General features: G+C 42.4%; 1 protein-coding gene across 2 annotated transcripts in view; it reads left to right on the top strand.

Moving 5' to 3' along the window:
* The window catches only part of PCSK5 (proprotein convertase subtilisin/kexin type 5), a 295,959-nt gene that overhangs the window by 25,511 nt on the left and 249,355 nt on the right, over nt 1–21,093 (top strand). For both annotated transcript variants that reach the window (XM_054032645.1, XM_054032646.1), the window contains exon 2: nt 5,924–6,028. In XM_054032645.1, the coding sequence (XP_053888620.1) occupies nt 5,924–6,028 (105 nt within the window). The remainder of the gene's footprint in view (nt 1–5,923; nt 6,029–21,093) is intronic.

The following is a 21,093-nucleotide window of genomic DNA, read 5'->3' as shown; positions in this document are numbered from 1 at the left end:
GCTGACTGAAATAATTCAAAAAACTCATTTACTCCTCAGGAGCAGGAGGCTGGGCTGCAAAACCAATGGGAGTGGCAGGGAGCTGACATATTTGGAAAGAGGCCTGCTTGACATTGTTGGAATTTCAGCTTGATTAGTTTCCTGCAGCTGTGATCGTCTCTGTCTCTTCTATTTAAGTTCTTTACTAATTGGCCAGCTTTTTAGTGCCTGAAACTGTACAAAACTGAAAGCAAGTCACTCTTTAAACTTACCGTGCTGAAGCATCTATGGGAAAATGACATGGGGCCTAATACCTTGTAGAATGTTTACTAAATAACACATCATGGGTGAGATTCCCCTTCCTCAGTACAAAACTGGAGTAAATGGGCTTTGTTTGAAGAAGTAGGTGGCAGCTTTGGGTAATTAATCCATATCTTATTCTACAGTCAAATTTCCTGGCAGCTCCGCAGCCCATCCAGGGCTGCTATTCCTGCCCTGGTCTGGTGGATCCACCACTGTGCAGAACTATCAGTAACATCTCACCAAGGTGATAGAAGGCAAGAAGCACAGAGCCTACTTTTGGCACTGGAGAAGCGGCTACAGTGTGAGTCACTATTGAAGAGTGGTTTGTAGGAAAGAAATTCCCTACTGCATGGTCTGCCTGCTTGGAATGTGAGCTGGAGACAGGATTTACGCCTTGGGCAATTCATACCTCTCCATTGCTATGTGGTTGGATTGTGCAAATTGTACGTGCCACTGAGTAAGTAGCACTGCACAGCTTCACTCCGCCCTAGGAGGGCTAAGGACAAAGTCAGGACCTGCATGATATGCAATGCCTTCCCAGGTTCCTCAGTACACAGGGAGAGGGCAAAGACTGCACTGTTGTTTAGCATTGTGAAGCCTGTTTTCTCTTGGTGAGTTCAGTCTGTGGAGGGGCCAGTGTGGGAGGGAACTCCTCCATGCCTCCTTATGTATAATTTATATAATATACAATTATAATTAAAAATTACTACAAAATCTTTAAAAAGTTGAAATCAAAAGAATATGTTGTGAATGATCTGAAACCTTATCCAGAATGTTTCCTTCAAAGAATTTTGAAATTTTCAATTTTTGCTCCAATTTGGAACAAAGCCAAATTTCAAAATCCCCAAATCCTTTGTGAAAGAGAACTTCCATCCTTTGCACAGCCCTAGTGATTTGTGTGCCCAAGGCTGCACAGAGGTACCAGTTTCTGCACTCCCCTGGTTGCAGGGACTGTCAGTTGTCTCTGTTACTGAGGCAGAATTTGTATGGTGGAGAATCCTCTCTTCTCTCCCAATTCCCCTGCAACGGCCAAGGAAACTCTGGCCTAAGGATGTCTGTCTACAGATTCAGGCAGTCTACAGCGCATCGCAGATCCCATTCGGCTCACAGGCAGAAGGTTATGTTTGCAACTAGAAGGAGTAGAAACTTCTAGTCTAAATCAAACTTTAAATTCTATGGAAACTGATGGATAAGTCCCTCCCCACCAGAAAACGTTTCCTATTTCCCATTATCAAACCGGCAAGTAACTTTGTCAGCCCTGCTGAGATGCTGCTATACAGGATCAATGGAAATGTTCAGTTGTTGGTGAACCTAGTCATATAGAACAGTCTGGTGAATATATGTAATGCACTCAATATGGCGTTTATCATTCATCACAAGGTTTCTGAGGACACTCCAAGGTTCAGTTAGGTAGAGGAACTGAGTCACTGTATCCTGAGTTATCCTTATGCTACTTTCAAAGTTAAAGCTGCCTTAGGGAAAATATATTTCAAGAACTAAAGCAGAGGTTTTGCTGTTGTTACACAGTAATGACAGTGCGTTGGTTAACTTCTTCAAAGTTCACTCAAATTCTTATCTGTAATAAAGCAGGCATGACATCCTAATCATAGTAGGGATATATGTATTTGTTTGCATGTACATGTGGTTCCCTATGGTCCAAGGATTTGGAGGCTCTAAGGAAATTCCCATTAAGGTAAAGGAGGGTAATAAAATTTATAATACACTACTGCTTTACTATGAGAAGGCACTGGCTCTCACTGAATAGGAATAAAATTCCATTTCCAAGATTTGGGCTTCTTTGATCCCACTAGTATTTATGAACCTAATCTAGTGTTTCTCAAATGTGGCCACCATGGCCGCATGTGGCCACTAGGGGCTTTTCTTGCAGCCACAGCCTCCTGGGTGATGGGGGGGAGGGGAAGGGAAGGACGCAGTGGCCCCTCCCTCAGGGCCTCTAGCAGGAGTTGAGCCTTACCCCCTCTGGAGACACACACACCGGAGGAGCAAGCAGCCAGTTCCCCACCTTCCCAGGGGTGGTGGGGTCAGGCTTCAGCCCGGGGGGGGCAGGCAGCAGGCTCCAGCTGCGGGGCTTCGGGTTCTATCTCCAGACTCTGGGGTCTGTCTCTGGGCTCAGGGCTTCAGGGTCTGTTCCCCAGCCACAAAGCGGTGGGCTCCAGTCCCGGCCCCTGGCCATGTGGCAGTGGGCTCTGGCCCTGGGCTAACCTGCTTCTCCCATCACCCAGGCCCCCATCCATTCCTCCTATCACCCCAGCCCCGCTGCCTCCCTACCTACCTCACCATTCAGGACTTAATTTGTATCCTGGCATGCCCGGGTTGAATAAGTCTGCTGTGAAAAGTGATATTTGTATTTCACAGCAGATTAAGGTTATGTCTACATTAGCTCTTTTGTCAATCAGGGGTGTGAACAAAATACCCCCCGACCGACAAAAGTTTCACAGACAGAAGTGCCGGTGTGGACAGCAGTATGTCAGCGGGAGACACTCTCCCACCAGCATAGCCACTGCCGCTCATTAGGGATGGGTTAATTATGCCTACAGGAGAGCTCTCTCCTGTTGACATGGAGCGGCTACATGGGAGACCTTACAGCAGCGCTGCCATGCTGCTGTAAGGTCTGAAGTGTAGACATAGCCTTAGTAGCTAGCTGGGAGGCTGTGAAAAGTGGTATTAACATACAAATATCACTTTTCACAGCAGCAGACTTACTAGCCAGCAAGTCTTTTAAAAATGCAACCAAAAAAGCAAAAGAAAAAACAACAAAAAAGACCAGAAAATGCAAAGCACCTTATCTGTGTTTCTAGTCTGTTTAGATCCAGTAAAGAATAGAAACAGCTGTCCATTATTTTTATTATTGAGTCTGCAAAAATAAAACCCTACATAAATAAATTCCTATGATTTGGATATGTCTATGTGCATATTTATTTGTTTTTCCTAAAGTTAATTAAGTATTTTAGGAAAAATTGTCAGTGCGGGCAGCAGCAAGAGTTGGTGGCCGCACTCTGAGGCCACTAAAAATTTTGTTTTGAGAACCCCTGACCTAAGCTATGGATTTCTGACAACTGTAGTTATAATTATTTGAAAAGTGATGGTGCTTGGAAGACATGGCCCAGCCTCACAGCACTTACCTCTAGGACAGGGGTGGCCAACCTCTGGCTCCAGAGCCACATGCGGCCCTTCAGAAGTTATTATGCGGCTCCTTGTATAGGCACCGACTCTGGGGTTAGAGCTACAGACGCTAACTTTCCAATGTGCTGGGGGTGCTCACTGCTCAACCCCTGGCTCAGCCATAGGCCCTGCCCCACTCCACTCCTTCCCACCCCCTCCCCTGAGCCTGCCGTGCCCTCACTCCTCCCCCTCCCGCCCAGAGCCTTCTGTATGACACAACAGCTGATGGGGAGGGAAGGGAAGGCACTGATTGACAGGGCTGCTGGTGGGCGGGAGGCTCTGGGAGCAGGGCAGTGGGGAGCTGATGGGGGGGCTACTGATGTATTTTTTTGCAATGTACATTGGTAAATTCTGGCTCCTTCTCAGGCTCAGGTTGGCCACCCCTGCTCTAAGAGCTCAGTTGTGCCTCATTAGCGCAAGCCTATCCTGGGAAGGATTCAGAGGCAGTATACACAGTGCCTGGGGAGCACCCCAGCACACAAGGGGAGCAGCCCCACTGCTTCCCCATTTCCAGTGGATGCAGCACGTGCTTCCCTCTATGATCAGTCAACCCTGCTGGTTGATGTGTATGTGTTGGGGACGATGTCCTCATCTCCACCTCACCTCTTTACGAGTGGCCTGTACTGCTAACTCAGGGGAATTCAGGGAGTACAGTTGTTGCCAGCCCTCTGCTCTCTTGACCCACACAGTAGTTAGCCACAGCCTACCGCTAAACAGACAAATGCAATGCAGACACATAGAGCACTGGGTAATCTGAAAATGTATGTGGCATAAAACAGTCCAGGTTTTCTCCCTGTCCCTTCCCCCTCCTTCTCCCCCAAATAAATATGACAGATTCTGTGTGTGCAGTTCTGTGCAATGGTGAAATATAGACCTACTTGCTTTGTGAGTGCATTGTGTGTGTGTGTGTGTGTAAACAAGGAGTTACAGTAGAGGCTCATTAATCCACACTAATGAGAGGGAGGCCATAGATGATTAAAGTTGTGTTTAGTGTTGTGGTTTAGTGAATATGCAAAAAATGCAATTAAAGCAATAAACAAACAAGAAATCCCCAGGCTCCTGCATCAAACAAACATACAGCAGAACCTCATAAATCTTCATAAATGGGCCAAGACCTGGCACAAACTGGTAAAGTTTGAATGCTGCCAATGCTGGGGTGAGGACTAGATCTGGCACCACTGATTAGTTTAAAGCACACTAGCCTTGTTTCTGGCATTGCGAGCATCAGGACAGGGGCTAGGAGATGATGAAGTGTTCTGCATTGTCCTGTAGGCAGCACAGAGCCAGAGACTTTAGTCTTCATGAATCCTAAAACCAGATCCTTGGAGCCCTATTGTGTTTTCCTGCCAGTTCTCCTAGAACCTTAGAGGTTGAACTCTTGAGTTATTTCCTGTATACTTGTCTTTATTAGGGGCTATTAATTCAAAACACAGAATCCATGAGGTTAGATAACTATTCTTCCACCATCTTTTGTGATTTCATTCAGACTTGTTTTCAAAACTAAGCCAAATTTGCTTTCTAAGGTCAAGTGTTTACAATTTTAATAAATATTGTTAAAAATAAACAAACAAACAAACAAAAAAGAGAGCGAGAGATCTGAATACTGTTCATTCAAATAAAGGATCTTTCTATAAGATTTACGACTATTATGACTTTTTTTGAAGGCCAAATTTTAAAATGCTTAGGAGAAGCATTTTCCATCGGGTCAAAGATGTTGGGTGTGTGTGGATGTGTGTAAGTAATGTCTTAAAAATCTGGCTATCCATTATAAAACAGGTGTTAATGATTTAAAATTTATTACAAAGATTGGTGCTGGGTAAAACTGACAACATTGCCAGACTATACTGAAGTGGTGGATACAAAGTAATTTGAATTCTGTTATTTAGAAGTTGCCCATTTTGACTTCTCATAACTTGAATAAGCACTTCTAGTAATTGATTAAGAGTTCTGACGTTACTCCTCTCTTTCCCCCCAAAATCATATATTTATATTCCTTGAGAATGGTATGATGCTTAGGACTTTTTTGGGGTAAGTTAATGACATAAATAACCTATTCTGCATTTTATAGTACATTTCCTTGAGCAAACTAGATGGAATGCTTTTTAATAACCATATAGCTATTTGATGATTTTTATACTTGCCATGTGAAGACAGTTTGGATATAGATTGGTATAGAATTACTTAAAATGCTGCATATAAATTAAACATTAAAAAAGGTAGATACAGACAAGCTAAGCAGCTCAATTATAATAGTTGGTTTTGCAGTTGCTGCCTCAAGGACACTCCATCCATTTCATATCATATGTCCTTCTTTTGAAAGATGATCACTGGGGTTCAAGTAACGTTTCAGCACAGCAGGAAATTGCATAATTTATAGTCCTTTAAAAAATGAAAAACAGAAAACTGCTTTTCATAAATTAAATCTCTCTCTTTCTCCCCTGTCTCTTCCTCCCAACAGATTGGAGCACTGAAGGATTATTACCACTTCTATCATAGTAAAACAATTAAAAGGTCAGTTCTCTCAAGTAGAGGTACCCACAGCTTCATTTCAATGGAACCAAAGGTAAGAAAATCCAGCTAGGCAAGCGTCTGAGACAAAAGCTTCTGCATTTTTAATTTGAAATGTCATACCAGGAAACATTTGCCTGGATGGCAGCTAACATTACAAGAGCTGATATACTATCTGTTCACCAAGGTACATTAAGATGAAACAAAGACAAATACCATATTATTAACTGATGTGCTATCCTCAGAACATAATGTCCAGTGTTGTTCTTGGGGGAGATGTACTGTAAGAATTTTGTTAATGTACTAATCTTTATGTCATGCCTCGCTAGTTTAAACTCCCAAGAATAACCTTAACAGGCTGCTGTTTCCTTGTCAGCTGCCTTTGCGAATGAAAATGTGCAAAGTAGGATGATATCTCCATGGTTTGGTGGTATTTTTTTGGCTTTTTATGGTCATTTAGTGCAGTAGGGGAATTAAGATTTGCACACTCTTTTCCATGTTCCTTTTAATTAATCCTTATGCCTTATTTTATATTAAAGGACCTTTTTTTATTTGAAATGTGACATCTCACCCTACATCACATATTTAGTCTTAGTAAATTTTAGATGTTGGGTAACTGAGGGCATTGGGTAATACTGGACAGTCTGTTATAGCATTGCATAATATTTTATCTTATAATTGTGGCTGAGAAAGCATTTTTATTGCAAGCCCCTAATTTCAGTTGTTTTGTAACTTCTCCCCCAAACAACCTTAGAGTTGGAATTTCTTATGTGTTTCCTCAACCAGGAAACGCATGTTTTTGAAAAGTTTGAGGAAAAATCATTAAGCTTTTTTATTTTATTCAAGTGCGAAAAAAACTTTAGTGTTTTTCAAGAGTTAAGAAATTTTCAGCTACTTTTTTTAGCACTTGGATTATATAAACATGGCATGTTGATCCCCCTCATTGAGAAATTTGTGCTTTACTAACCTTGAAAAAAAGTTAAGTATAAAAATGATCAACAAATAAAAGCAGAATGCTGCACATGAGAGATAAATGTCACACAATGACAGTGAGTGGTGAATTCTGCCTTCCTAGTGGTGTGAAAGGCTATCTAGGAAGCATAAGTTGGGTAGTTTTGCTGTGCATTGAGGCAAGAACAGGATGTGGGGCATCTACAAAGGAGGTTCTCACACAGTGTATGGCTAAACTGTCTTCTCTAAGGACTCCATCAACCTTACTGTTCAGGTTGTTTCAGTGATAAACATGGAGAGGGTCAAGGGGAAGGCTGGAGAGTCCAGGAATACTCAGATTCACTGAACAAATACCAAGTGCTTCCCCCCTGCATAGGCAGTAGCGCAAATGGAGTGGAAACCATTTGCATCTTTTAGCAACTGCCCCAGCACATGCGAGTCTTCTGTGGGCACAGAGCTAGTGTAGTTGACTTTGTAGCACAAACACTCTGGCTATACCCAGCTGCTGAATGGTCCTTTGTGGATCACTAGCAACATTCCTAAATTAGAGCAGCCTTGAGCGAAGTATGGGGAAGGGCTAAGGCAGAGCTGAGCAAAGAATCAGGGAGACATAACCAGTTCCCTGATGGCCCCTTGCTGCACCAAGTAGATTTTGGCCACATGCGAGAATCTGCCCCATCAAAAACTACTAATGTACACTTGATTGGTAATCATAACTATGAATTTCTTGATTTTATTTTTTTAAATTATATTACTGTAGCACCTGAAAGCTCCAATCAGGGTTGAGGTCCCATTATGGAATACACTGTACAAACAATGAAGACACATACCCTGTGATGGTGTTTTAGATTCTAAGAGGAGTTTAGGTGAACACTAGGGTTTGTGGACTTTCCACAAAGCGTTTAAAAGTAGCTTCCTTGTAACTTAAAATCCTCTTCCAAGTGACAAAATAACACACATACTTAATTATACATTTGATTTGAAAACAGTGACATGATTTTAGTACACAAAATGGATGTAAAACTGCATATGTGCCACTCATGATAGGCCCAGCCCTGAAAGCTTCCATTCTTTCTCTTTCTATGGGTATTTTGACTTCAGGATTGGACTACAAAATTTTTAAAAATAAAATAAAGATAAAATACTGGGCCCAATTTTAAAGGGGCATTTACTCAACCCTGAGCTTGGTGCTCGGAATTAATTGCAAATAAATCCCACACATTAGTTGGCTAAGTACCTGATTTGTGCTAATTCAATAGCATGACCTCCACTTAGTGGGAATTCAGGAAGTTAATAGTAGTATTTTTGTAGTCTGGTATTTCTAAACTACCTGTGTACATAATGTTGTCGTTGACTGTGTGAACACAAAGGGCCAGATTCCTAGCTGGCATAACTTGGTGTAGCTTTATTGATTTCAATGGAACTATGACACTTTATGCCAGCTGATGTGTGAGTCTCTCTTTCTAGATATTTATGAATGTGGTTATTAATGTCTTAGAAACATATTATCTGATTCAGATTAGGAAGAAACTTCCCTTATGGTCAAGTTATCCGTTCAATTCCTTTGAACTCAATGGAGCTGGCCCATTTCCACTAGCCGAGAATCTGTGTCCAGACAATTCATTAATACTGCGCTGTTTGATTTTCCTGTAAGTTGTTCTAACTCTATTATAGTTTGTTCTCAGTTACTTCAGATATACTTGCAGGAACTTCCTTCGGCCTTTGTTTACACTCTGCATAAATTATTAATAGGACGCATATTTTTTAAAATGGCATCTGTGGTTTTATGGGCAGTTACCACGATTGCTTACACAAGTCAGAGAAATGTGTGGACAAAATGCTAATTTTGCATCTAACTAATTAATTAGTTAAATGTATGCGCTGGCTTTGAAGATCTACAGTTTGGGGTTCTCTTTCTCATTTAAACTAAGGCTACTTTACACCATTCTGGAAGTGTAAAAAGGCCTTAAAGTGGGCATCAATTAGAAGTGTATAGACTACACATTTTGAAAATTTGGCCCAATGTTTACATGAATCCTACTCTATCTTTAAATGAGTGTGTAAACCATATTCAGTATAGTAGAATGTGGTCTGTATATTGATAAATATATTCATTAATGTCTGCAGTGAGCCCTTTGCTCCTCAGCTGAAGAATGTACATTGGCACCACCAACAGAGGATATCAACTAGGTACTTTTAGAGGAGGAGTGGTGAAAGTGAGCACCTGTGGTCACGTGTGGACCTCCAGCACTCTTAATGTAACTTAGCACACTACTCTGCAGAGTGGAGAGGTTCACACATAGCTTTCTTCAAAGCAGCACTGCTAGAGTGCGGTTTACTGAGCATGTCATCACCTGTTATAATAATAATAATAATAATATATGTATCTCATAGAACTGGAAGGGACCCTGAAAGGTTATTGAGTCTAGCTCCCTGCCTTCAATAGCAGGACCAAGTACTGATTTTACCCCAGATCCTTAAGTCGCCCCCTCAAGGATTGAGCTCACAACCCTGGGTTTAGCAGGCCAATGTACAAACCACTGAGCTATCCCTCCCCCTGTTGCAACTTGCTGTGAAAACTGATAGAAAGATAGGCAGGAGAGAGGCCTAGACCCAAAGCAGGGATCAGTATCATGCACCAAATTAAAGTATTGCCCCAAGTCTATAGTGGGCAGGCAAATGACGAGACAGAACAAAACTCCCTGGCCTTTCTAACGAGCTCCACTCCCACCAACTAACTCTTGCAGGGTTCACTGTAACCCCCTTCTCAGCAGTCGTGGGCTCCTCTGTCATTCCTACACAGACTGCTTTGAAGAGTCCTTTTGGGAATGTTAGTGCGTATGTGTGGGGGTGAAGAGTGATCAGAGTCAATCCAGACTAGTGAAGGGTATGGGGAGCTGCAGAGGGTGTTGGGGAGCCTCTCTGTGCTCCCTTATGTGCCTACCTGACTTTCCTTTAGAATCAGGTTGGTGCAGAATTCCCCTATTGAGGAATGAAGCAGGTAAGGCATCCCTCAGTATTTGCCCCAGGACTAGTGTGCCAAGAGAAGGGGATGCTAACGGGAAGGAGAACTGAAAAATGAGTGCGATCTCAGGCCATGTCTACACTACCATGCTACAGCCACGCTGCTGAAACCCTGTAGTGGTGATGCAGATTACATCAGTGGACAGAGTTTTTCCACTCCACTTCCCCGAGCGACGATAGCTAGATCCACGAAAGCATTCTTCTGTTGACCAAGCTGTGTCTACATTGGGGGTTAGGTTGACCTAACTATAATGCTAGGGTGTGTGGATTTCTCACATCCCTGAGCACTGACGCTAGGTCAACCTAAGTTTTACATGTAGACCCGGCCTCAGTTACACTAGTATCAAACAGGGTGTAAGTAAGATCAGAATTGAGCTCTTCTTGCACCAATGAGATTACAGTTTAAAGTAGATGTCAGTAATGAAGCCCACACAGGAAATTAACCACACATCACAATAACACACATATATGAAATACACAAGTCTGTATGCAATGAGTGAATTCGTTTTTGGTTATTTTTTAAAAAAATAAACAAAGGGCCAGCATTGAAAGGCACAGAAAATCAGGATCATGGCCTATAATGTGTAACATGCCCCGAAAGTATCTGAAAAATCAAGATAGCATACATGACTGCTGTGTAAGGCTCTGTAGTACAATATTTAACAAAAGAGCTACACAGAAATCATGTTGGCTAAATAATCTTCCATTAAGAATCTCATATCTGTGCCTTAATTTCAAATGATGTAAATACACGCTAAAGTGTGTCCAGTTTTGCCCATCAAGTCCCCAATGCCCTGCGTGACAAGAGAGATGGAGATTTGAAAAATGAAATGTTGCTCAGAGCAATGCTGCTTAAGTATGAAATTAATCATTCAAGTACCATGTTTTAACTCCATCTGTGAAATCGTCAGTTTACAGATGACGAAGGCATTTACAGTACTAGTGTTTATGGCCATTGTTTTTAGTCTAAAATCATCTCACCTTTTGATTTTGTTAAACTCCTTTTATATAGTAGTAGTTCGGTTTAATCCATATTAGAATTTTTTCATACTCTGATAGATGAAAGTGTTTGAGGCCCAGCCCTTCTTCTATTGAAATCAATAGCAAAGCTTGGATTGAGTTCAGTGAAGATAGGATTTGGCTCATGTTGCTGACATTTCACACCGTCACGACCACCTGTTCAGTTCCATTGGTGGCAGCAACATTGGGAGCGCTATTGTATGACATTTAACTTTATTAAGAGCAGATCTATGTGACCTGGTGCTTAAAATGCCACTTTTTGTCAGCACCATGTCTGCACTGGTTCTGCTACCACAGCAGCACTGGTGGTAACAACAGTGACAACTCTTAGCCAAAATGTCTTAGTGTAGACAAGATCTATATGTGCAGAGCTATCCTCTAGGACAGGGGTTCTCAAACTGGGGGTTGGGACCCCTCAGGGGGTCGCGAGGTTATTACATGGGGGGTCACGAGCTGTTAGTCTCCACCCCAAACCCTGCTTTGCCTCCAGCATTTATAATAGTGTTAAATATATTAAAAAGTGTTTTTAATTTATAGGGAGGTCTCACTCAGAGGCTTCCTATGTGAAAGGGATCACCAGTGCAAAAGTTTGAGCACTAGTGCTGTATGAGGATCACACAGTGTGACAAAGGTTGGACAGCTGTAAGAGAGTGGTGGAAGACAGGTATACTAGCCATAGAATGATAAAGACTGTTTCCCCTATAAGCTGAAAATGGGTTACCTCCAGTCAATTAGGGACACCTGAGTCCAATTAAGGGCTGCCTGAGACCTTGAAAAACTTTTCCTCCCATGAGAGATGGGGAGGAGAGACCAGGTACTGCAGGGCTAGTGGCAGCAGGGAGAAAGACTTCTCCAGGGTAGATGGCTGCTCTTCTCTGTACAGGGGATGCTATATAAGAGATTGCCTATTTAGGAAAAGGACTGGCACCCCAGGAACAATAACAAGGCCACCACCGTTTGGGTGAGACTAGGGAAAGGTATTCCCCTTTGTTTTGCGTTAGAACTGGTTTCTTTTTTGTTTTGTTTTGTTTTGTTTGGCAGAGGGGCACTCCGGAGGCTTGCCTGGAAAATATTGGGAAATAAACCCCCAAATGGGAGAATAAACACCGACCAGGGTGGGACTGACTTACTCCAGCCCCCCACCATCAGAGAGGGAAGCACTGAGCCTCCCGAGATGGAGGAGATGCCTTGCCACAACCCTGTTCTTAACTCTGGCAATATAGCAGGGTGGAAGTTTGTGAGAGGGTAAAGGAAGGAGGAACAGTAGCAGCCACAAATAAATCATCATGTTGCTATGTAGCAGTGTTTGTACCAGTTCAAACTAACAAATAAACAATAAATTAGGCTGACATGGGGTTTAGCTAGCTGAAAGGCTGGGAAAAAGGATGGATTTCACCACAAGATTATGGTTTTGCTTTGGCAAGGATTTCGGCGAAGAAGTTGATTCCTTCTGATTCCTTGGGAATCTTGCCAATAGGAAGAGAGAATGTACTCATCTCTTCTTGATCAGCATGCTTGTTATACATATACAGGGGGGGTTGGGGGAGTTTCCCAATAAAACATGGGATGGTCAGGAAGATGTTCAATTATTTTTGGATTTAATATGCCAGGAGTGAAGTCTTAGGTTGAATTAAAGGGCGGTGGGGGCGGGGGGGGGGGGGGAGAGAACACCTAACCCTGCCAATTAGTAAATTAGCATATCACACAGTGAAGGGTCAGCATGAGAATTTCATTACGGGGCTAAAGCTCCAGTCTTTTTAAAAGCGGTGGTTTGGACTTTCAGCTTAGAGCAATTTTGGAGAGGAGTTATTATGGGAAAGTTTGTGTTTAGCATTGACAATGCTAAGTGTAAGTTGTTAAATGTCACTAGTGAACAAAAAGATTTTGTTAGCCAAACAGAATGACAAAGCTGTTCAACCATGAGGCCAGGTGATATCTGTGTGTGTAGCCATAAGCATATGAGCACTCAGAAGACAAAGAATCAATACTAGTGGGTAAATAATGGCTACTGTCCTGCTATTTTCCAAATTTAAAGCTTGATCAGTGAGTTGAAAAGTTGAAATATTATCCTCATGGATGCTGCATTTCATTGAGTCTCAAACTTAAATAATAATATAATATATACCTATCTCATAGAGTTGGAAGGGACCCTGAAAGGTTATTGAGTCCAGCCCACTGCCTTCACTAGCAGGACCACAATAAGTGGCCCCTTCAAGGATTGGGCTCACAACCCTGGGTTTAGCAGCAGATCAATGCTCAAACCACTGAGCTATCCCTCCCCTCTTGTACCAGTCATGCTTCCTCCTTAACCTTAGTCAGGATCAAGAGGCAGTCTTGCTATTGCTACCCTGGCTAAAGGATCCTGCTGCTGGGTGAAATTAGATCATGAATTGGTTACTGACTTACAGTGTACAAGAGAGCATAGAAAGATTTCATGTTCATACCTGCTTCCTGAGTATTCAACAGTTTGATATGAACATGGACAAACTAATACATAATACTTGTTACAAGTTAAATTCTATTATAATTACTGTTGTTATAAACAAGGTGTTAGGATGTTATAAAGTGTGTGCAAGAAGGGTTTTTTCCCCTTTGTTTTAGTTTGTGAGTGAAATTGGTGCTTATGAAAAGTGACTCATCTTCACACTAGTTTAAACCAGGTTCTTCATTCACCCAGCTTTGCCATTGCAGCTCAATCCTGATCTTCAAACCTCCCTCTGAGTCCTGGGCCCCTCAAGCAGAAACTAGCAATGATGGTGTGATTTTGTGTTATGAATGAATGGGGTCTGTATGAGACCACCAAATGCACTTTTACTTGTGACCCAATATGGGCTAGACTGTAATCTTCCAATCTGCCCAGAGTGAGGGCAAAGCATAGTTGCACCGTCCAGAGCAGGAACTGAATTGTGAGTCACGACCCTTGTCCTGGAACGACTTTCTTCCGGCTCTGCACCAGCTTAGTTGTGCCTATCAATGTGTTGGAGAGGGTGAAGTGAACACACTTTGTCCCTGCCTGCACATTCTCTTTCCACTTGATGGGACAGGGACTAGTGGCCCAGAGGCAGCTGCTCTTCCCCTCACAGAAACCCGTGGATAGCCTGTGTAATGGAGTTGGGCAGCTCACAATAGAACCCTCTGGGATTGGAACCTGAAGCACTCCAAAGGTGACAGGCTAGTGCTATTGCATCATCTAACCCTTGAATGCAAATATATTTTGAATTATCAGTGATACGTCCTTTGGGCCAAATTACAATATTAATGGGGTAACTAGGGCCGGCACTTCCATTTAGGCGACCTAGGCGGTCACCTAGGGCACCAGGATTTGGGGGGGCAGCATTTTGCCACCCTCGGCGGCAATTCGGCGTGGGGGGGTCCTTCCGCGCTCCGGGTCTTTGGCGGCAATTCTGTGGCGGGTCCTTCACTCGCTCCAGGACCCGCCGCCGAACTGCCCCGAAGACCAGGAGCGCGGAAGGACGCCCCCATCGCAGAATTGACGACAACGACCAGGAGCGCAGAAGGACCTCCGCCTAGGGTGCCAAAAACCCTGGCGCCGCTCCTGGGAGTAACATGTAGCTATTTTTCATCAATAAAATTTTAATGCATAAATGGCAATTCCTATTTGTTTATCTGTATTGCATAGACATCTTTAACAAAGTTAATTATAATGTTAACTGGACTGTGGTTTATTAATAAAAATAAATACTTTGTTAATATCTAATTCCACTACATTCAGAAAAATCCTCATTTTTTTCTATTAATGCAAACAAGCAAAGAAACACAACCTCAGAAATAATCTCTAGAGCTACCCAATGAAATTATTTTTTTGATGTTTCCTGCTAAAAAGTGGAGCTCAGTCAGCCTGCCCTGCCACACCTGTAAGAGTTGTTAGACTTGGTGGTAGGAGTTTAAAAAGAGAAAACAAAACACATCACAGTTGGTGGCAGACCAGAGGGGACAAAACTCCAGTCCTCAGCTTCTGGGGAAAGGGATGGCTAAAGGCAGGAATGCCTCACACAGCCACTGCCCAAGAGCCTTTCCCTGAAGGAAGGGAGGGCCTGATGCTGATCCACCTTCGATGGGACCATATTAGCATGTGAGCCTTGTTGGGACCACAGCTTAACAGAAGCATTCTGAAGGACGAGAGCCTTACTGCACTTGTGGGACAATTCATTTGTGTTACTTTATTTTCATGTTCATTGAGAACCCCAGAAGGGGCAGACTGTCACGGGCTCAGTTGGATGGTGGAGCCTCTTACAACTGGTCTGGCATGGTGGAAAACCTGGACATAGGAGTGTGGAGTGACATGGCTGCAGGGGCCTGACTCAGGTCTGGTGGGGAAGGAACCCAGAGACACTGACACAGATGTTATTTGCCCTCCCCTCCTTATTTATCTGGACCTTAGAAAGCAACATTGTAATTCAGAAAATTCCAGTTATCTATTTGCCATGTAATTTTTAGATCTCCTTTGCAATTACAATCTCATTGATAATTGTTAGGCAAAAAAATGGAGATTAGTCTGAAGGTTTTAACTGGCTCACTTTGTAGTTAGTGTAACAAATGGCTTGGGAAACGGAGACACATGTATTCAGTAGGATTGCCTTCTCTTTCTATTTCTTCAAAGCGTTTTTTTTTTTAAGCTTGCTATGATACTGGCTGCAAGGATGGAGGATCACTTGATCACTTGATGGCAAGGTTGGCTAGAGACACTGCCCTGCACTATGGGGTGGAAAAAGTAATTATAGCCCCTTGTCCATTTTATCCGGTTATCACAGCATCTTGGAAACCCAAGGTCTGAACAACTGGCAGGTATCACATTCCAGCATGTAGCAGAGTTGCTGAAGCAGCTGAAGGCTGATTAAGTTATTTGGGCTTTATGATGAATGAGAATTATGACAGCTTTTTGGGGGATCTTCAGGAGGCTGGTGATATGGTCTACTGTGACTGTTGAGATCAGAACATTTAAAAACATCTAGGTTATATACGGGTCTCTGTAGCATCATGGCAGGAGTTTGACATAAGTAGGTGTTCTTGAAAATCATCATTAGGCACCTCATTACTTTTGAAAATCTGGCTTTCTCTAACCTTGGGGGAGAATTCTCCCAGTGACTCTGCATCAAATGTGCCAGTGTACAGGAAAACTGATGTTGTTTCTAACTGCAAGCCAGTAGTCAAACCCACCTGGAATCTAGAAATAAAGCTGTTTTTTGTCTGGTTCCTGGATGACCGTCATCAGTGAGAAGGATCTGAAGCTGGGATTTTTTTAAAATTCATTGAAAAGAATCCAGCTCATCTCCCAATCGGAGTCAAAACTCTTAGGCCTTGGCTACACTGGCGCTGTACAGCGCTGCAACTTGCTGCACTCAGGGGTGTGAAAACGCCCCCCCCCGAGCGCAGCGAGTGCAGCGCTGTAAAGCACTGTTTGACAGAGGACTATGTTAATGTGTATTAGCAGGTACCTTCTAGTTTAAACCAGCAACTTCCACATGGGGCAGTTAGAGTGCAGCACTCGTAGTCCGCACAGTGTAGACAAGCCCTGCGTATGCTCAATTTGCTCACCTCATTAGTGAAGAGGCTCACATTTTACGGTCACTTTTTTTTTTTTTTTAAACATACCTGCAATTTAAGGCTGGCTGGTACCAATAAGCGCACATTGAACATTATATACTAAGGCCCTGTCTACATTAAGGCAATTTGCATCAGTGTAACTACATCAATGGCACAAACCACTGTGATAGATGCACTGCACTGATATAAAGTGGGGTTTACAATTAACGGTGCATGCTTAATGAGTGTACACTTAAAAAATCCTGCAGCCTTGCACAGCTCAGCTCTCTAGATGTGAACACTCAGAGTTGACAGAATTGTATAATGTGCATTGGCAGCAGCCCAAAAGAGGAAAGTGTTACTTTCATTCTCACAGAACTTAATAAACTGCTGAAGGGTTTTGCGCAAACTTTTAACAACAATTAAAAATCACTCTTAGGTAGAAACCATGTTTGGGAAATTTCAGCCCAAAAGATAAATATTTCATAATGCTAACAATAAATGTGTAAAAGGAAAGGGTTATAAAGGAAACTGTTTGGTGACCTTAACTTTGTGGATGCTCCCAGGTATTAATAACATTTGAATTACTTTACAGTTCACGTAACACACTACAAGTTCTTGCAGGGAAGCACAATAAGTTATGTGAATTGTAACAAAAAGGGCAGCTGAATGATGTAGGAAGTTAGGGAGAAACAATGCTTTTCAATGTCCTCAGAGTGGCTCTGAATAATCATTCTTTGCTCTAATAGCTCAACAAGAAACACAGCAGCATTGACTTCTGCAGTAGTCTCCATGTGATGCTACGAGTCTTTACTCCATTTACATTGCCAGCAATGGAAATATAGAAAATTGCTGTTTCAGCTGCTTGGGTGGGTATTATTTCAGAATGATCTAGAAATGGAGGAAGTGGAGTGATCCTGGTTTTGAACTGGGGAAAGGGATGACAATCTGGAAAAAGCTGATCCTGCAGGGTCAAGTGCCAGAATATCAGCCAGCACTAGGGTTGCCACCTTTCTAATTGATAACAACCAGCCTTTGAGGCACTGCCCCCTTCTCCACTTCTTCCCCCCAAAGCCCTGTTAATGTCACTCACTCCTCTCTCCCCAGTCCTCCCATCACTTGCTTGATCATCTCCACCTCTCTCCCCCTGCCCAGCTGGGCTCTTTCTGCTCTGATGCTGGGGCCAGAGCTGCTACAGCCTGACAAGGAGCCTGACTGCGGGGCAGAGGGAGGTGCCAGGTCATTAACACTTTTGGTATCCGGTCGGTACATCTGACTAGGTCCCCTTTTTCAACGGGACTTTCCGGTTGAAAATCAGACACATGGCAACCCTAGCCCAGCACACACACAGAGAGAGAGAAAACATTTTGGAAAGGAGCATCTCAGAGCAGACTATCTAGGAATGTGACAGAACACCTTTTACACACCAGGGAAATATTTCCTAAGAGGAATCAGCTCCATCTGACATTGATTATATTGGTTACAATACAGGATACTCATAGAAAAATTGGGCTGAAGGTTTTTGTTATGTTTTGTTTTGGTCTTGCCTTTAGAAACCTTTCTAGTAGCAGTGTGCAGCCCTGATGTAACATGTTGCTTTGCGGTGCAACTCATTGCCAACTGCTGATGGCAACTGTCTCACTCAGAGATTGTGGATCAGAGCAAAGAGCAGGTGTTCAGAATGTGCATAGATAATTTGGCACATCTCTGTTAATTAGCAAAGGTAATGGAAGATGGATGGAGCTGGCAAAAAAATTGCATCATGTCAGCCCTGTTTTATTTTAGGATCATTTCCAGAAAACATGAGCAGCACTCAAGATTGGAAAACCTCTTTTATTCCCATTGACTCTTTAGTATATCAGACCCTCCCTTTACTATAATCAGCATAGTTCAGTGGCCAACCTTGGGTTCTGCTCTCACCTGGGCTATGGACTTTCTGTGTGATCTTGCTCAAATCACTTCACCTCTTTATGCTTCAAATTCCCAACCTGGAAAATGGGAACAATGATGTTTACCAAATTAGTAAAAAAAGTTTTGAGAGCTACAGATGAAAAGTGCTAATTAAGTATTATTATTAAAGGCCTGGAAACCACACTTCACTTAGTGGATTTCATATATTTGTATTCCAGAGCATTTTATGAATTAACACAATTAATTTTTAATGAAATAAAACATTCTGCCATTCTAAATCCTCTCATATAATCAACTTAGAACCAGTAGTCTCTATCAATATGTTGGCCATCACTTACATACAACACATTTAACTTTGATTCAAGATTTGACATTGTTTGAATTTTTTCCCTGTTCAAGTGACAATGCGCTCCATCACTCAGACTGACACTGGGATGCCAAATACAATAACAGGGCAATATGTTGATTTGCCTTCATTTTTGCAAAGGATCCAAATCAAATACGTCTTTGTAGGTACATTAAGCAAACTTAAAATCAATCTGCTCTTTAACTGATCGCCACTGTAATGAGTTCACAACTCACATAATAATCCAGACTCTCTGTATGCAAAAGACCTCTTTCTCTTTTACCAGGATGAGGCTGGCATTCTGTCTTGCTCCACTTGCCCACTTAGTAGGTACTGGTAGATCAGGCAGTCCTGAGAAAGGCAGCTGTATAATCCCATGTTCTCACAATCTTTGTGGGAAACATGGTTTTCTAGCTCTAACTCTGTGGGCTTTCATGTTGTGCTGGTAGGAAGTAGAACCATCTAGGAGCCTCTAGTATTTAGAGACAGTGTTCAGTACAATGTTCTATAAACCCTGTTTCCCATTTCCCATATCCAGTTTAGTGTCCTAGCCACTCCAGTCACTAGGTCAGGCACTTCAGTGCACAAGCTACAAGAAGAGGGGAACTGGGTATAACAGTCACCAGAAGGAAAGGTGTGTGAAAGCCCTCGTGTTTGCCTAAGGTCCTGAAGTCCTTGGCTTGGGGGGAATAGACGTCCTGTGTAATATATCCCAGATGGCATCAAACAAGCTCAGGACTGCATGCTTGAGAAGGCAAGCTCATGTTTGTATGCTTGAGGCCTGTCATAGCTGGAAAAAAACAATTCTTTTATTGGAGCAGAGAATATTCAGAACCTCTAGTCAAATAAAGAATCACGTTTATAGTAGGCCATTTTCATAACCTTTCATCACTACAGAATATGCAACAAAATCTCACACAAACATTACCATCTGAGCGACATAAATGTAGATAATAGTCATGTCAGGAAGCACCAATCAGAACACACTCTAACCTCACTTACGTGGTCTAATTGGAAATCTAAAACTCTGATGTATTCCAATGAAAAGTGTTCAATTAAATGTCAGTGATGAAAATGGGTTCTTTATTTTCTTTTTTCTGTATTATTTATATTATGGAGGGTGTTATGAATTATGAGGTCAGGAAAACTGAGCCATAGCAAAGTGACTGTTGTTGGCACTCTTCTTATGTCAAAATGCACAGGATTGCCAGCAAGTTGCAAGCCATGGTACTGCCCTGATTTCACACATGCATTTAAAATGCACTAGCCAGCACATTCATTAATCAAGCATTGCTCCACTTTTCATGTGGTCTGACCTGCAGAATCTGACAGATACCACATAACTGGAAGCACTGTCAGTGGTTTTTCAGGTGTGAGAATAATACTAGTTGAGAAAACATTTGGTTTGCTTCTGGCTACTGGATCTAGGAAGGTAAACTCCAATCTTTTCCCATTTGCACTGGGAGTTGGACTAAATTTTTCCCTGAGGCTGGATACATGCTTCTTTCATGGGTAGCAAAATGTTTCAGAAGGCGATGATGGTGTTTAAGAGCTGTAGCAATCTCAATGTTTTAGTAGCAACAAACTGCACTGCCAGCTGGGAGACTAAAGTGCAGGAGCTCAGGTCAGAGGCCAAGAAAAAGGAGATGAAGTCATCAGTGTTTCTGATTTAAAGGAAATTGAACATTCATCTTACTTTTCCTTCCCTGTACCCTTGGGTTGAGGTAGCAATCAGGTTGGATCCACTCTCTTGATTTGTAGTCAGAGAACAGGGGCAAAAATATCAGTTGTCAATGAGATAGGAGTGATCATTAAGGCTGATGTCCTGGCTACAGTGAGGTACATTCCCCAGAACCAATGAGGGGGTGTAATAGTAAAAGATGCTCCCAGTCTTTGCCTAAGTTGCAAAAGAAATAAAAATGACCACAACACCAGGGCTAAACCAGAAGATGCAGATTTCTGACCCAATTCTGGTCTCTAATAAACAGCCTGCTTATCTGAGACAAGAATTCAGCCTTTTTTTTTATTTTTTATAATCAGTGTTACACAGCAGCAATGGCATAAAGTGGAAAAATGTCACAAGGCAATCAACTTCCATTTTTAGTTGCCAAAACCAAGCATTACAATAGAAAAACACTTGATTTAATTAGAAAAGTTATATGTTTGGGTGAAGCTGTTGTAACTGAATTTTTCCACGTGTAGTTTGGCAGGGATTTCCACAATGGCAAAGTACCATTAAACAAAACTGCTGTCTACTAAAAAGTACGTTGAGTTGGGGGGGCGTGATTTCTTTTAAAACAGAAACAATAATATATGAGAACTAC

The sequence above is a fragment of the Malaclemys terrapin genome, chromosome 6 (assembly GCF_027887155.1).
Source record: "Malaclemys terrapin pileata isolate rMalTer1 chromosome 6, rMalTer1.hap1, whole genome shotgun sequence".
NCBI lineage: Eukaryota > Metazoa > Chordata > Testudines > Emydidae > Malaclemys > Malaclemys terrapin.
This window is presented reverse-complemented; position numbering and strand designations above follow the sequence as displayed.